Source organism: Corapipo altera, unplaced genomic scaffold (assembly GCF_003945725.1).
Source record: "Corapipo altera isolate COAL_440 unplaced genomic scaffold, ASM394572v1 2b, whole genome shotgun sequence".
Taxonomy (NCBI): Eukaryota; Metazoa; Chordata; class Aves; order Passeriformes; family Pipridae; genus Corapipo; species Corapipo altera.
In genome coordinates, this window is record NW_020884874.1 from 12,896,365 (window position 1) to 12,914,617 (window position 18,253).

Sequence of the window (18,253 nt, forward strand, 5' to 3'; positions counted from 1 at the left end):
GTAACTCATTCAAGATTATGTGATAATGAATAGCCAGTTTGTTCCACAGAATTACCTATAGGTGTTTAATTGACAGAGTACCTATGCAATGACTTAACTCCCATTAATTAGTATGGTTCAGTTATATTTTATGCTTTTGGTAACATACTTCAGTAGTCATGCTGCAAAGGATATAAACGGTGGGGGTTTTGAGTAGTTTTGATCATTTTAGGTGCAACATTAAGATTTCTGGTGTGTATGACTCCTGAAAGAATTACGAAATGGGCAAGTTACTGAATGCGCCAGCTCTGAGTGTTATTTGAAGCCATTATGTTTCACATATTTTTATGTGCTCATGCCTGCATTTTCTCTGTTCTTTACTGGGTTTACTGGAATTACTGCCATGCATGAAACAGTGTTCATGCTGTGGCCAACAATGAAGAAGCCACAATGGGTTGGTGTGTCTTGCATGCTTCTCTTGGATCTCTGCTGTTGGTCACCTTGGAGACCTGGACTGGCCTCACGATTGCTTTAACGAGTGGCAGCTCCTATGTTTTCTGCTTCACGTGTAATTAGTGGCATTTTTTGAATAATTTTTTGAATAATCTGTGGTTGTTCTGATGTGAGGCTTTTAACCAAGATGATGATAAGTTCCCAAAGCTTCTATATTCCTCCAGGGATAATATTTATTTTTTCATTTGGAAGTTTAGCAAACTTCATTGCAGTTCACGAACAGTGGTATGAAGAAAGTTCCAGAAGGTGGATGACTCTCCTAACTTTTCCCATAGCTGTACCACAAATAAATACTACAAGAGGACTTAGTGGTTGTTTGCAGACTTCTAAGACAGAAGAATACTGAAATACCTCTAGAGATCATGGAGCATCTGTAAAGTCATATTTATCTGAAGCCAGCCAGCCGTAATGTATACTGAACTCTTCAGCTTTCCTCTTGGCCCTGGGCAATGACATGAAATAGTGCTGGGTATTAGGATTTCACATATTTTTGGTTAACACTACTGACTACAGGTAAAGTTTTAATTCTTCTTCTTTAGCATCAGCTTCCCATCTTTAAAATGCCCTTTTAAATGTTAATTAATTTGTTGTTAAACTAACAAGAATTGTCACAGTAGTGGAGTGTGTATGTGCCACAAGAGACGACACTCCCATTTTCAATTATTCACCAATAGCCTTTTCCTGTTACTAGCATCTTAGTCTTTCCTTGTATTTCATGCCAGCCCCTGCTACTGGGTTGTAATTTGGTGAGCCCCAACAACCAGCACTGCCTGATATCTTAGGGATTTATGCCTTGTGTTGAATGAGCTGGTGTATAAGAAGATGCAGAGTCCAGACTCTGGTGTCTAATAAGAAGTGTGTGTACCTCCAAGCTATACTTAGTGGTGTCAATGTTAGGTTTTCTCTCTTCTGCTCAGTTAGCTATTCACAATCAATTTGTAGGAAGTATTATCTTTGTACTCTTTGCCAGATTAAATTTAAATTGGATCAGTGTGTTCAAACATTGCTGATAGGGGGAGCAGAGAAAGATACACAGTCCTTGGCTTCCTTATTCTTTTCTTACTGTCTTTTAAAGACAAGCGTCGACATTCAACTTCAGGTGGGTCTGCTTTACCTGTGGATGGTTAATAGTAATGATAATTTGCACTGTCTTTTTTTTTTTTTACTATCTCAGTCAAATCTCATGCTTTGGGGAATAAAATTTATAGGAATCATGAATAACAAGTAGATAATTCATTATTCATATCTGTCTGCAGGGAAAAAAATGTCATAGAGTGGGGAGGTAGCTGGACCAACTTTTTGTAATGAGTCGATGAAAGGCAGGAAAAAAAAAAGCAAGCTCATGCACCTGACTGATTCCTGTGCCTTAAACAATGAACATTATTTCTTTTAAGATTATTTGATTTTAAATAAGTCATGTGAATATGATTAACATGCCCAAGATTACTTGGAAGGATAAATTATTCATGAAAATTACACATTTATAAATGATATACAGAGATATATACAGATTTCTTTAATTTGACTAACACTCTAGTCAATTTGAAAATGAGATTTTTTTTTTTTGTTCTGAAAACCTTTTTATTGCTGTAAGTAGCTTCATACTAGATAAAATAGGATAAGCAATTAAAAAGAGCCTGACTGCAGAGCTTACAGACTAAAGTTTTAGAATAGAATAGGAAAGGAAGAGAAGAGAAGAGAAGAGAAGAGAAGAGAAGAGAAGAGAAGAGAAGAGAAGAGAAGAGAAGAGAAGAGAAGAGAAGAGAAGAGAAGAGAAGAGAAGAGAAGAGAAGAGAAGAGAGAAGAGAAGAGAAGAGAAGAGAAGAGAAGAGAAGAGAAGAGAAGAGAAGAGAAGAGAAGAGAAGAGAAGAGAAGAGAAGAGAAGAAGAGGAGAGGGAGAGGGAGAGAAGAGAAAGAGAAAGAGAAAGAGAAAGAGAGATTTCAGTTGGAAAGGACCTATAATGATAATCTGTCCAGCAGCCTGTTTTGAAGTAGTTGTTATTAGAGTGAGTCAGATTTAACTCCAGAAGCTGGCAGACTACAGTACAAGCTTGGAAGTAACTTAAATCTGAGAGTACTGTAGAACAGAAATCAATTTTGAAGATTTCATGCAGAAAGACATAATTAAATCTCATGTCTGAGGGAAGGCTCCAGCTTTTCGGTGTGCTCATGTCTCTCTGCATTACAGAGGTTCAAGTGCTTCTCCCAGGACACAGTCTGCCATTTTAGGAAAGGTGCTTACCTAAGTTTAGTCTGCGAGATAAACCAACTTAAATGGAAAAACTGTGTGCTAGAAACATCACAGTGTCTTTTATCTTAACATTTTAAAGGGCTGGGAGTTTAGAAGTCTGTTTTTTGAAACAGTGCGCTGTTCTAGGCTTTCTTCAGGTCTTACATGATTCTTGACATGGACTGTTCCTTGCAGTAACCTGTGGTAGTAACACCCAGCATTGTGTCTGCCAGCAAGGGAAAAACTGTATGTAATGTAGTGGGCAGGCAGGAGAGAAACTGAGACATGAGTAAAATGGCCAACAACTTTATTTGTGCAGTTTTAGTTGTAATTTACCCCTAAAACTCAATTATATTACCAGTAATCTCATGAAATAAGAAGACATATGAACATAATCAGATTTGACCACAGAGCTTAGGCTGGATAAAAGTCCAGACAACAGAAATTAATCCTTTCATGGTTTGTGAAAATGCATGTTCAAATTCTTAGATCTGACTTCAACTATTAGGATTTATATTCAGGGTCAAACCAGACTGATCTGCAAAATCTCTAAAAGGAAATAACAAGTCTAAACACTTTAGATGAGCTTGTAATTTACTAACTGGAAAGCTGTTATGCAGTGTTAATAGGCTAACTGTATTACAAAAAAGAGGAGGAATAAAATTACAGAAGTAGCAGGCAGAAGAGGTAAAAACGTTACCTTCATTTTGTGTTACTCCTATGATAATCTAGAGATCAAAGTTTATATATACAGACTGCCAGCCAAATAAATGTTAGTATAGCACATAAACGTTGAAGACTACAGAGTTGAAACAGACAATGAAAATAAATAGAACCCTTTCAAAACTCATAAATACTGTTAAGTACTGTGACTGGTAAGTGAGTTTCACTTCCTAAGACTGTGAAAACAAATTGCCGTGGTGTAGCTCGCCCCCAGGGAGGTTTTTCTGCCGGCTCCTCCTGAGTTCCTTCACAGCAGCACCACCTGTTGCAGGTTTGCTTCAGCACACACAGCAGGAAGCCCTGCAGCCTCATGGTACAATGCTGGAGGAGCACATTTTCTCTATTGTGCAAATAATTAAGCAGTGGTGATGTTTTGCCTTTAGGCAACAGTATTACCATAAAGTAGTCATCAGTAATACAGGTGGATATGAGGAAATAAGAAACCATTTTGGGTCATAGGATTTAAAGTCTCACAGAAGAGAGACAGTTCTTTTGAGCTTTTGGGGAGAGCTGAAAGCCTTCTACAGCAGGTTTTCAGTCTCCTGAACCAGCAACTTGGCCAAGCAAAATCTTATTGTTCAGCCATGTGATACTTTTGGCTTTGTAATACAGAGATCTGCATTTCTCCTACATGCCATTACCCCTGCCTCCTTCCTCTGGCCCTGCAGCAGGACTGGATGACTACAGAGTCTGTAGAGAAACAATGTTGGTACAAGTGAAGGTACTGGTGTATTTGCTAGAGTCACTATAATGGGTGAAAATAAAATATAAACAATTGTCCTGTAATCTTGATTCCTAATTAAGATTCTTTTTCAAATAAAAGAGATAATAAATAAATCCTGGTATAATCTTCATCCTCTGAGAGTCTTTTGCTTCTTTACCATGTAGCACTTCACTCTGGCACTCCTGTGAGAGACAGGGGAGGACCAGCATGCCTGGCAGCCCTCCCTCCCCAGACTGGCTTCCCCCTTGCAAGTCTCCTGCACTCATTTAGATCTCTCTGCTAAACTCTGTAAAGTGTAAGGAGAGCACAGCTCCTTTGATGATCTTGATCTAAATAGCAAGTTGTCATCTGAAGTAAAAGAGAGAGAGTGCAGCAGATAAGAGAGAAGCAATATGCTTATTTTCTGGGCTAGTAGTGCTGTTATTCTACCTGTGTATCAAGCCCATACACAAATAATTAGAAATTTGCTGTCTTAATGGCTGTTGGGGTTTTTTATTGTACCTCTGCCACTGTGTAGGTGAATGTGAAAAGGTTTTTGCACATGTATATATGTATTTTTGGTAGACACTGCACAGCTAAAGCCTCTTTTAATTTTCTTTCTAATTTATTTTTAAATTTGTAACCCCCAGGGGTAAATCCCTATTACATGATGTAAAACCATCTCTTCTACAAAGCAGCTTATTTGTTGATTTTTAATTTGAGCCAGCAAATGCAAAACTGTAGCTTTTTTTCCAACACTGAGAACTCCTCTGTATATTAACTGTCAAGTGTGTGTCTCACTGCAAAATTAGTAAAAAATGTAAAACTTGAACCTATCATTCGAGAAAGAGCAAAGAGAGGGTTTGTGTGAACCATATGTTAGACTTCTGAATCTTGAAACATTCTTAACAGGCAATTTGCTTTTAAATCTATATTACAATTGGATTAGACTGAATATGAAGACTCACATTTTTAAAAGCTCAAGTGCTGACAGAACTTAGGAGTTTGTTTTTTGAAAGGGGATCTCCATCAAAAGATGACAGTGTCTGAAGATGGCATTAATCTGTGCACTTACATAAATTCATGTTCATCGACATCAGTATGTTCTTTGCCTCACTGGAAATGTTGCCCATAAACTAACTGGCACACCTTATGGTTTAATGTTTGTTTATATGACTTGCTGGAAGTCTTAGTCACAGACCTATTGTGATAATAACAAAAACAAGTGATCTGACAGAATCTCTCTTCTCTTAACATTCAGTGGGAAAGATGTTTGTTTTAAAACACAGTATCTCATTCTAAGCAATTCAGGTTAAAAAACAGCTTTAAAATGCCTTACCAGCTAGTTCAAATTTAAGCATCTACATTTGGTCCTTCTGGCCTACAATGCTTACAGCTCAAAAGTCATGAATTAGTTTGCTTTGAGTAGTCATCCAGGGAAATAAAAAAACTCCAGATTGTCTCTTTTTTTGTTGTTGTTTTAAGTAAGTGTGATGGTTTTGTTCCCCTCATTTTTTTTAATGCAAAGGTAATGTTTATTTCTGTTCAGGATGTAGGCCCTTGCATGAAGTTCTCAATTCCCTCTGCTTCTCCTTTTAGTCTTCCCGAGTTAAGTCAAGGCTTCCCACTTATCTCCTTAACTACCATTTCACTTCTCTTTGTTGTCTGATTCACTAACAATGCCTGCCGTCATTGATTGCTGTTCAGAGGTTCTGTCCTGCTGGCAGCTCCACACCTTCTCCAGGTTGTCTTACACTGTTGCCTTCTTCAGGGTCACTTTTGCAAAAGTGGGACATTTGAATATGGTGGCTTTATTTCACATGTCAAAGCCAGAACTCCACCTGCCTCTTCCTTGCTTTGTCCATAGCACTGGACTAATAGTCACTGCAGATGATAATCTTCCTTGTGCCTATCTCCCTAGAAAGTTTCCCACTTTAAAAGTGATTCATTCCTTTCTATGAATTGTGGTGACACTGCCAAACAAATAGAGAGCAGTTAACAAATAACAGTCCCCAGATTAACAATGTTAAATATGTATTGTTTTTTTGTAGCATCATAGAATTGTTAAGGTTGGAAAAGACCTTTAAAATCATTGAGTCCAACCCTTGACCCAGCACTGCCAAGTCCACCACTAAACCATGTCCCTTAGTGCCACATCTGCACACCTTTTAAATCCCTCCACCACTTCCCTGGGCAGCCTGTTCCAATGCTTGACAATCTTTTCCATGAAGAAGGTTTTCCAAATGACCAATCTAAGCCTCTCCTGGCATAGCTTGAGGCCATTTCCTCTTGTCCTATCTCTTGTAATTTGGGAGAAGAGACCAACCCCCACCGCACTACAACTACAACCTTCTTTCAACGTGGTCTTGTCTGCAAACTGACTGAGGGCACACTTGATCCCCTTGTCCAGATCATTGATAAACATATTAAACAGAACTGACCCCAGTACTGAGCCCTGGTGAACACCACTTGTGATCAGCTCAGATGTACCCTCATCGGTTCATTGGTTTTGGTAAAGCTTGTAGATCTGCACAACTGATATGTTAATGATAAAAAATAATAATAATGTGGACAGAGGGACCCTGGTCAGAAACCAGACCTTTCTCACACTCTAAGAGGCAGGAGATGCAGCAAGGGAGTGGAAGCAAAGATGAAATATGTTCCACTGAAAAAGATGCATCTCCTGTACAAGACTTTTTTCCAGGAACTAATTTTCTAGTTTATTTCTGTCATGCTAAATGTCTGTACATACTCTGCTTTCTACTGGGCAAAACAAAGACGCTTGCTGTGAAGCTAAACAATGTTCTTCAGAGCTGTACAGTGCCTGCATAAATTCATTTTGGTGTCACTTTTTACTCTGCCCAGCCTTCTCAGCTGAAACTGATCTTTTGCAGTTTGGAATATCTTGGAGCTGTATTTCAAAGATAAGTTACTAAATTTTTGTCATTGGCAAAGAAAAGGACTGAGAAAGCAAAAGAGGGAACTGTGTATGTCAGTTAAAATCGTAGAAGATTTAATTTCCATTCCTGGAAACACTAACTTTACTCATTAGCCTGAAGTCATAGCCATACATTCATTTTTAAAGCTAACCTATTTGGCCACATCTGAGCAGTACAGTGATCTGTGGTTGGAAATTGAAGAAAGCACTGGCAAACCAAAGGCACCAAGGGTCCTTAAGTTGTATCCAAGTCCATACTAGGATAACCTATTGCCACTGCAGTTCTTGAGCCTACTGCTTCTTTCTGCTTTTGTAGGTACCATCAAGGTCCTGTTGTAACAAAAACAGATTCAGGTGGGATTTTTACTGTTTGAAGAAAGACTGCAGCTTGATGTCTTTGTTTTTTTAACTTTCTCTTTACAATTAAAATGAAAAATCACTCCGAAATGTTAACCTCACTTTTCCATTGCACTGATGTTTTCCAGTTGATGTTTTAAAGGCACTATCTGGGCAGCATAAAAATTTGAGATATACTTTAAATACCTGTAAAGGATATATCTGTGTGGTTTTCGTAGGAATTAGGACATCTAATCTCAAATGCTTTTTTGAAAATACCTCCCTAAATAAATTTAAGAAAGAAGATCCAAAGTGTTCCTCTTTCTACATGCTTAAATTATCATAAAAGAACATAGATGTAGTCATAATTCACATCTGAAAGATGGGGTTTTCTTTCTCATGAGTTCTTCTGTTAGTTGGTGTAACAGGGAAGTGTGGTATGATTTATATTCGGTGTCTTAAATATTAGCCTACTCACCACCTTGTTTCTGCTATTTTTCTGCTGCTTACTGGCAGAAAGAGAGTAAAAGAGAGAGAAAGAAAAGAGAAGGGAGGGATGCAAGGAAGGAAGAGAGGGAGAAAACGGAAGGAAGACTTTTTAGTGTTTACAGTTTTGCACTTGATGTCATTATCACTGTAACAAATAATTCAGTTGTTGTCTAATAAAACCCCACTGGAAGTGTGTGTATGTGAACATCTGTTAATGAAAAAATATGAAATGATTCAGATGCTTTGTTCAGGTAAATGCCCATTCAAGTCACTTAATGGGGCTAAGTTTTAGCATCTAAGATTTCTGAATTAACTTCTGAAGTAATTGTCTGTTTTTCTGTATTTGAATCTGTAAGATCTGAGATACCTGTGCTATAGAGAGCCTGCTGTTTCTGCTGTGGTATGGCAGCCCATATATCAGCAGGTCTATTTGAGCAAGAGCATGAAGACACTTGTGATGAAGAAAAATGAAGGAGACTTGGGAAGCCTGAGCAAGTTTTGGTGGGAACTGACAATAATGTTCCTTTTCTTCTGTATTTTCCATCACATCATGGGCATATAGAAAGGATACAACAACATGAACAAATCTCCAAATAGCAGGGTTTTCTTTAAAACTTTCAAAACAGTTCAAATGCCATTTGTGGTACTTTGACAGTACAAGTCAACCCTACTTAGATCCCATTTTAAGCTACAGACACTGGAAGACCTCCAGTCATACTGTGTTCAGTCACAGTCCATCCCCTTTCACAGTGGTATCTCATGATGTCTGGAGTTTACTGTAATGCAAATTAAGTTACAGGTTTGCCCACTCTCACTAATGAGCTGTTTTCTTTTGAATGGAGAACAATAATAATCCCTAGCCTAGCATGAGAAATGCTTTGACCTTTTGAAAGTTGTGGGTTTGATCTGCAGGCTGTATTGTACTGTCAGTCTTTATGTGGCGAAGATTAAATACTTTTGATTGACAGGGTTCCCATAGAAGGCAGCAAACCTGCCTGCTTCAGAAATCAACCCTAGGAGCAGAGCAGCCTGTCACAAAAAAGCTATCTCGGTGCAGCCTTTCTCTAAACAAGCCTGATACTTTGAACCTCTGGGATTAGAATAAGGCCCAAATGTGATGCTCTTACTCTCCTGCTCTGTTATTCCATCTTATTTACAAATACTGGCAATCTTCCTCTCTGGCAAAACCCTGTTGCATCATGTGCGCAACATACAACATTTACCAGTGTGTATGGAAAGTATAAATGTATGTAATAGACTGCTCCATTATTTAACATTTTGTATGTACATATATATGTCTATATATAAAAAACTAAAAGTGAGAACACATATCCAGTCTGCTCAAGCTGCATTTGTTTTTCTTGGTGGTATTTATGTCTTAAGTGAAGTATCAGTCTGACATATTACTTTGCCAGCCTGGCTTTTCTAATATCTGCTATACAAATAGGGTGTGTTAGCTTTCACCTCCTTGCAGTATCTCTTTATAGGTGGTGCTTTTCAACTGCCTAGTGTAAATGTGAGAGATCTAGATAACTTCTCTCAACAGGTAGGTGTTTTGGCATGTAAACCTAACTCTTACATAGTTCTTCTTGTTCATTACCACAGGAGAAGAGAACTTGCTGGCAATTTTGAAAAGGAGATGGTGGAAGTACATGATTCTGGGGATAATAGATATAGAAGCCAATTACCTGGTAGTCAAAGCTTATCAATACACCACTCTTACCAGTGTACAGGTAAGGACTAAAAGGATTTTCCCTTTTGAGATAAGATAAAAGGTCCAATGGAGTCAGTGATGTAGTATCCATTGGTTTGAGTGAACTAATGCTAATTGCTGTCTTTTGTGTGACACATTTTATTATATTGGACTATTTTTATTACTCAGTATTTTTCCAAATTGTACAAAAACATTCTGACTTTTATGTGCAGTGAACAAAAATATTATGTGCAGTGAACAAAATGTTATGTGCAGTGAACAAAACCTAGGGTGGTGATTTCTCCAAAGATCCAACCTGGATTTTTTATGTAGAAGTGCAAAAGGATCAGGCTTCTTCCAGTTTAGTGGAGACGCGAATAATAGAAACATTTTTAAGAGACTTGAAGTTGTCTGTCTTGGGAAATCATTGCATACTTCATTGCTACTTGTTCTAAAACAAACCTACTGCTTCTTTACATTGTCTTTAAATATAGAGTAACACTATGTAGTGTTCGGTGTATTTTACACCTTACTTGCCTGAAGTTTGCATTAGAGACGATGAAATAAAGGAGCAGAATCAGAGCTAGTTAAGAATATATATCTTCCATAGTTGAAAAGTGATATGGGAAAATACTGAGCTGCTTTAGCTGAACAAGAAGCAAAAATAGAAGAAAACTATGAATTCAAGAAATTTGAATATGAGGTTTATGCTAAATATTCACAAGTGCTTCTGCCATCAGAATCTGAATTTGAGAATCCTTTGAAACATGCCTAGACAATGTAATATTGCTTTTAACACTTTTTAAGATCAGATTACATGGTATAAAGCTTAAATCCACATAAACCTCCCACTGTCTGATTTTATACCCACTGAAAGCCTCGAAGAGGAAAGCAAACTGAATTGCTTCTTTAGCATGATTCACTCACAGCATGTAGAAACAGTGGACTGAGCAAAGAGGTTCGTCTGGCCAGACTCATGAAACACCAGTTCCAGTAGATGCAGACCCTCACACTAGCAATGCAATGAGCATGGCCTTTAGTGTAAGAGATCAAAAGCTACAGTGTGATGAGGAAGCAGACAGGAGAGTTCAAGGGCATTGCCTGTGCCTTGACAGGGAATTTGTTAACTGAAATCATCCATATTCTTTTAGACTGAGAGAGAGAGGAATGGTGGATCAGGAGAACTCTCAGAGAGCACAGACAGTGTCATGTCCATTTTTAGACCTCTTCCACATAAAGATTACAACAGCATTCAGGTCTCTTTCCCATGTAGCTTGAAAGAAGGAAGAGATAGAATCTCAAATGCTGTCAAGCTTTTTTCCAGGCATGGAATAAATGTCACCTTTTCCCATAGTTGTCCTTGATTGCTCGGATACATGTGGAGTGACTGGGAATACCTACTGCGTTTTAAATTCATTTCATGCCTTAATATGAGTGAGCTTCTAAGTGACAAGCCCCAAGATATGGTGAGAACGGGGCAAGTATGAGGTAATGCATTAAGATGTTGAATCAAACGACAAATTTTCTGAAATGCAGCCAAACACCCTATTTCGTTTAAAGATGAAACAGAAGCAGCTCAGGGGATTATTCAGCATTGGTCAAAGTGTGTCATGGTATGGAATGAAGACTGAAGAAATGAAAATCAGAAGATGAAAAAAGGAAGCTTTTTCTAGAATCTGATTTCTGAAGGAGAAACAAACAGGACCACTCTCTCAAGAGCATCTCCTGCAGGAGCACTACCTGTGAGGCCATAAATGCTTTCTGGCACATAGCAAGAAATGTTCAAATCCTTTCAGAACTGAGACCCACTAAACTATTGCTACCTACCACAAATCAGCATGACTTTGACTGAAGGCTGTGGGAACTATGCCTGTGTATACATTGGCTGAGAATCGAGCCCTTCATGTCAATTCTGAGGGACTTTATACTCAACAGGCGGTACATCAAGGCTTTTTTGATGGGGAAAATACAAGAGTTCTTGAAATTGTCACTTCAGCAAATGAGAAATCTTGAGGTATTTTTATAGTGGTGATATGGGAGTACATGGACCATTTCAGTAGCAAATCAGTTTTAGAGCATTTTTTTTCCACATGACATCTCTGCAAAACCAACATCCAAGTGTACTGTGCTTGTGGTGCTTTTAGGCAAAAATCATTACATTGGTCCCAGCAAAATAATAATGTTTAACGGTAAAAATATACCTATATTGCAGTTGCCTTGAGTTCAGCTTCACCAAAAATCTCCAAGCATTCAACAGCCTTGTTTGCCAAGTAGCTTTAAACTCTGTCAGAGTTTTTAGTTTATACTCCATCTTTTTTTTATATTTGGTATTATCTCATCATGGTTCCAGGAACAGACTGAAAATGGCAGCCTGCTTTTCCACACTGTTTCACACACAAGTTTTTCCTATATTTTACTTCAAGATTCTCTTTTGGCTTTGATCTGGAAAACAAGGATTTTCTAATAAGCCTTCCTATATATCTTTCACTGCATGCCTTCAGAATCACAGTGAGCGAGGACGCATAGGCATAAATCAGAGATGAATATGGTACCTAACCTTTACTTTTGGACATGCTTCTGATTATTTCAAAACCTCGTGTACTCTATAATTACTGTCTGAGAATGTGGCACTCAGCTTAATCATAAAATGAAAGCAAAGTACTGTGAAGCCTAGAAACACATAATTTTCCTCTTTAAGAAAAGAACCCAACAAACAACTAAAATACCTCCCTTGTAAATTAGGTGACATAAAAACTAGATTGAAAATCAATGCACTATTTATGTTTCAGTTATAGGTGTAGGTCAGTTGCTAAGGATAAAATCCAAGGTACCCTTTAGGTACTAACAGTGCAATCCAGGGACAACTAGATTTAATGGAACAATCCAAGAAACCCACACCTAATTGTCTACATATCTGAAATGTCATGGACATCTAACATCCATTGGTTTATGTGTACAAACCTGATGCTCAGAGTACGATCCTGGGACATGAAAACGTGTTTGAATGTATCAAGTTGCTTTTTCTTTGGTAGTTTTAGCTTCTGTTTCTCTGCATGCCCAGAGGGATTTTCTGTTGATGGAAATAAATGCCTAAATACCCACCTCCATTTTAAAATTCAAAAGCTAAGTATTCCTGCACCGAAGTACCCCAATGAACTCAATTTTTTAGATATGATCTTAGCATACCTCAAGTGCTTGCAGAAAACCTCGAGTGCTTTCTAAATTGCAAAGGTGGACCTACATGTTGCATAAAATCACACATTTTAAAGCAGTGGCCCACAGAAAGGGCTTGACTTAACTCCATCTCAGCTGAGGGGATTGAAACTCAAACTTCCCATGCCCATGCAAATGCTCAGGCTAGTAACTGAAGACTGTTCCCTGCAGGTACATTTAAAAAACTGAATATACCAGGTAAAAGGCTCAGTAGTTTGTCGATGGATCCATTTGATATACAAAACCATGTATTTAGAGAAGTACAAGTAACACTTCATGCTATCAGACATATGTGTCCTGATTCTCAGATGCAAAATAATCTTTAGTTTCTCTTTGATGTATTATTCTAACTTGCAGTAGATTTTGCAGCCTTTTTGCAAGTCAGCTGTAGCAGGTACAGAAAGTACACTAAACACTCACTTGTACACTAGCATCTGATCCCATGGACTTGTTTTAAAACCTATATACTTAACTTTCAGGACTGCTTCTCATATTTCTCCTAATGGGTTTTAAAACAACCCTGGTGTCAGCCTGTGGAAGGTTTAATAATTATTCAAGAAAAATGTTTTAAATACTGTTAGAGCCACCTTTTATACAGCAGATAAAATTAGTTCCCCCAGAGGGAATTAAAAGATTCTGAAGTTATTGCAGTTATTGCAGTCCATTTAGATCTAGATATTAAATTTCCCTGAAATTATGTTTTGACTTCAACTTCCCTGTACTGCATTTACAGTGTACCACACACATACATCCTATAAGTCCATAATGTCTTCCACTAGGCCTGTTATGATACTAACATTTGTAACCTTTGCTGCCAGTTAAGTGCTTTCTCTTCATACCAGGCTGAGTTTTGAAGCAGACTGCTCTCTTCCTTCTCCCTGTTTTCCTCACATTAATTAGCTCTCCTTGTTGCAATACAGTGTTCTATCCATCTGTATATTACACTATTGCATTGCGCTCTCTAGACACGATGTTGTTCTTTTTCTATGTTATGATATCACAAAGAATCACAAAGATTATTTCTTCAATACCTTGTGTAGTAGTACTGTAGAATATGGATACGATGTCACAAGAAATAAGGCACTATCAAAGAGAGAGCTATGCTTCCAAATAGTGATTTATCTGGTAATTTATTCCTTGGGCAATCAAGTGTTTGATTGGCATGATGAAAACAAGGGTAGTAAAAGCTGGGATTTATAGAGACCAGGAGACAGACAATAAGACAATGATGCTGATGTTCTCAACTACTCTTAGATCACTATGAGGCTCAGCAGTACATCATACTTCCAATTACCTCTGGCAGTTTTCATATCTCAACAACTGCCACCAGAAAAGGAAAGGAGTCAGCAGTAAGTGTGTGTTATAGGAGCTGGATGGCAATAGACTTTACTTTGTTCTTGGTCCCCGAGGACTCAAAGTACATCGAGGCAGATGATTTTAAATAATTTTGAAGCAAAACTGGGAGGCAAGGAGCAGGGGATGAATATTGAAATTGTTGATCCACCTTGTCCAGTGGCTGCTAATGTGAAATATCTCAAAAGCAGAGATTAATTCCATTCCTTCCCTTCCTCCTCTCCTCCTATGAATGTAAAGATTAGACCATACTTTCCTGATCTGCTTCAGGGCCATGAGGAAATACTGCAGTGTTACTAAATTTTGCAGATCAGCATTTTGCAGAAGTGTTACATACTGTACATTTATACTGTGAGGGGCTGTGCTGTGCATCTTGTATCTGATTTACTTTGAGTTACGGTTGTCTTTTAACCTGTGCTTTGCAAAGCAGCCCTTACAGTATCCACATTCTCTGTATGTGGCTTTGGAGTAAACAGAGCTCCCAGTATCCTGACTTCCTGCCTCTACTGGCAAAACTCAACGAGAGCCGAACTTTTTACTAACATAAATATGCAAAATCTCATTAAAGTCATGGAGCTGTGCCCATTACAACAGCAGAGGTTTTGGCATTCTATGCTAATTTTGCATATTTTGAGAGGTGACATGCAAAAGGAGAGGTTATTCTGCAGGAGATATCCATGATTTTTCCTAGGCCAGGATCTAATCCCCCTCATAGTTTACAGCAGCTGGTGATGTGGAGAAGTTTTTAATGAGTAACCTTGAGAAAATGGTCTCCCAAGCCATTATCCAGTCAGTTTACTTAGAAGCAAAACAGAAAATAGGGGGTTTTTTAATGCAGAAAAGAGCTGGGTTAGAATGATCTTTTCCTGACAGTGGTATGTAAAATCAGAGGAAAAAGTTAATTAAAGCAAAGACTGTTTCTGAGGTCAGTCTTCCTGGTATTTGAACATATCCTGTATAAGCACAGCTGGGGTTCATGTCTTGAGACAAGATGTTGAAGAGGTGTTTTTTTTTAAAAAAAGTCAAGATGTGATTACTCCTGTTGGTCGTAAAGCATGTCTTTGTGTAGAGAGTTGGGAGCAGAGGAACTGTGGGTTGCATGTGGCCACTACCTATTATTTAACATAACTTCGAGAAGCCACTAAATTTCTTCTATGTAGACAGAAAGCTGAAGCTGTGATAATCCTCATCTCAGGTTCTGATACACGCAAGTCAGATGAGGTGAAGGTCTTTCACTAGTCAAACTTTTGAGTGAGTTTCCTTGTCCACAGGAAAAAAAGAAAATACTAAGAACAGATGAAAGAAACTGATGGGGACGGTTCTAGAAGCATCAAGAAAGAAACAGAGATCTTGTGGGCAAAATGCTGATTTAAAGAGATTTCGGACTGGGAGAAGTCTTCTGGCTTTTGTTTTTTCTACATCATGGAAATAAACATTTGTACATTTTTTTTCATACAAATGACATCACTAACAGATTCTTTCACCAATATCACTACCCAAAGTACCATACATTTTGACTGAATGAAAAGTTAATGGTTTTACATTAATTTTGTGATAATAGAAAAACCATGCAAGAATGTGACTATGTTGTGATGAGGTAGCAAATGAAAGGTAAAAACAGTAAAAACAGTGTTCTTTTTTTAATTTGAATTGCTTGAAATAACCCTGTCAGAGATGCTGCCAGCATCCACACCTTTCCTGTTTGGTCACAGGGCAGCGTAATTGCCACACATCTCCCCTGGCAGCTGGCAGCCGTCTCAGTGAGGGTTCACATCTCGTCTGCTTGTGTACAGTTGAATCAAGTGTGTATGATATTGTGAAGGTGGTGTGAAAACTGGAAGAGAAAAAGCCCTTGGATGGGCAGCAAACCCTTCTTTCCTTTGAAAGAACAAAGAAAATGACAGCAGGTGTGTCTCTTACTGGATATAGCACTTGCTGTTGTGTTAAAATTTCCTGGTTACATGCTGAAATTCTGTATCCATCATGAATGTTTTACCATACAATGTCTGATGGATACGACACTGATTTTACTGATCCCTCTGCCCTGGAGATTAGGCTAAGTAGCGGGTGCAGCTGATTCTTCGGTGCTTTGCTGGAGGGCAGCACTAATGAGAAACTCCTAATGTGAAAAAAAAGGGCTTATAACTGGAGGGGGAATCCAATGAATATTTAAAAAGGAAGATTCAGCTCAGCTGTTCCCATAGGGAGTTTGCTGACCAGCTTTTTTTCTTTTTGATATCGCTGCAGATCAGCAGTTCACCTTTTATATTACAGACCTTTCTTCTAAAGCTTGCCAGCTCTCCTTTCCAATGACTAACAGTACATTTGTGCTATAGGTGTGCAAACACATGCTGAATTTGTGAGACCAGAGACTAAATATTTACTGTTAGCAAGACAGTATTTGTCTGCGATTCACAAGTGTAATAAAGTCAACATAATTTAACAAACAAGTAATGAGAGGAAAAATGTTTCGATGTTGTGTTTCATTGACAGTCTTATATGCAGTGTGGTTTCTTTTAGAGTCAAATAATAATCTTCAATCTCTACAAAAACATAACATTCTTACATTAGAAAGAAATTTCTGTAAGACTGTATATCAATAGATTATATATTTTTGTATCCTGCCTTCTAAAGCTGCCCTATTCAGAGATGTGACTGAAGAAAGCATCCAAGAACGTGGTCTGCACCACCCCATGGCAACATAGGAAATATGTTTTCTTTTAGGTTAGTGAGATCTAATAACTTCTGTGATTAACAGGAATGTTGATTGAAATCAGATAGTTCATTAATTTAACTTACTGACAGTGTATAGGCAGTACCTTTTGAATACACAATTAAAAAGATGGAAAATATCAAAGATTATTCTTTGAGAAATATTGATAAACAACTGACCTTTTTGTACTACAAATGAAATTCAAGCTACACATAATCTATCTTTGTTACTGTAAAAGCTTTGTAATCAGAAAAATTGAAATTAGATATAATATTTTTAAATTAGCTGAAATAACTAATAACAAACAAAGAAAGAAAAAAATGCAAAAAAATCACTAATAAAGAAGCCTTATTGGAGGTGAGGTAATCCTCAATTTCATGTGTTTTGTCTGTAGAATACACAAGCATTTTTTCTTCTATTTTACAGGTTTATCTGAGAAAAAAACAAAGGCAGAGCAAATTTAGTCCATGAGAAATTAAATGTAAAGCAATACCTGAAAAAGAGTTAAGTAATATGTACTAGGTTATCTTATTGCTTGTATTGTAGTAACCTAATTTATTTCTGTCCATCCCATTGTTTAAGTATAGGTATTAATTAAGCACAATTGAAGAATTATATAATGTCAGTGAACATTACCTACATTTCATGTTTGTATCTGTTGATACTGCAGCATTCCAGATAGCAATTTGTGGATTAGACTTTGGACTGCCAGCCCCAAAGAGGTGTTTTCTAGCTGTTATCAGCATTGTTTATTTGTGACACGTTCTGTTCATGCGTCCTTTCACGTTAGTGCTTAAAAGACACGCATTCACATACTTGAAAGCACAGCTATGTTTAAATATTTATAGAATGAGAGGAATTTCTAAAATCTGGCTCTAGAAGACTTTTAAAGGGAATTTGCATGTTAAAGTACACACGCTGCAGGTACAAGTAACTTTTAAACTCCTTAAACAATTTATACTCATAGAACTGCTCAGCTTTGAAGAGATCTCCAACGTGGTCCAACTTTTTGTGGGAAAGGGAGCGAGGATGAGATTATTTAGCACCCTGTCCAATCACATTTTGAAAACCTCTGGTGATGAGAACTCTACCAAATCCATGGGGAGTTTGTTTCAATGATGGATTGTTCCCTAGTGTAAAAAAATTTCTTCCTCTATTGAAATGAAACCTCTCCCAGTGCATCTTGTACCCACTGCCCCTTTTCTTCCCTCTACTCTGCTCTTGTGAGACCCTACCTGGAGTACTGCATCCAGCTCTGGGGGCCTCAGCACAGGAAGCACATAGACTTGTTGAAGCAAGTCCAGAGGAGGGCCATAAAGATGATTAGAGGGATGAAACACACCTCCCATGAGGAAAGGTTGAGATAACAG

General features: G+C 37.9%; 1 protein-coding gene across 1 annotated transcript in view; it reads left to right on the plus strand.

The window, feature by feature from the left end:
* Nucleotides 1–18,253, plus strand: part of SLC35F1 (solute carrier family 35 member F1) — a 240,198-nt gene that overhangs the window by 179,473 nt on the left and 42,472 nt on the right. The window contains exon 3 of the mRNA XM_027634083.1: nt 9,517–9,644. Within this exon, the coding sequence (XP_027489884.1) occupies nt 9,517–9,644 (128 nt within the window). The remainder of the gene's footprint in view (nt 1–9,516; nt 9,645–18,253) is intronic.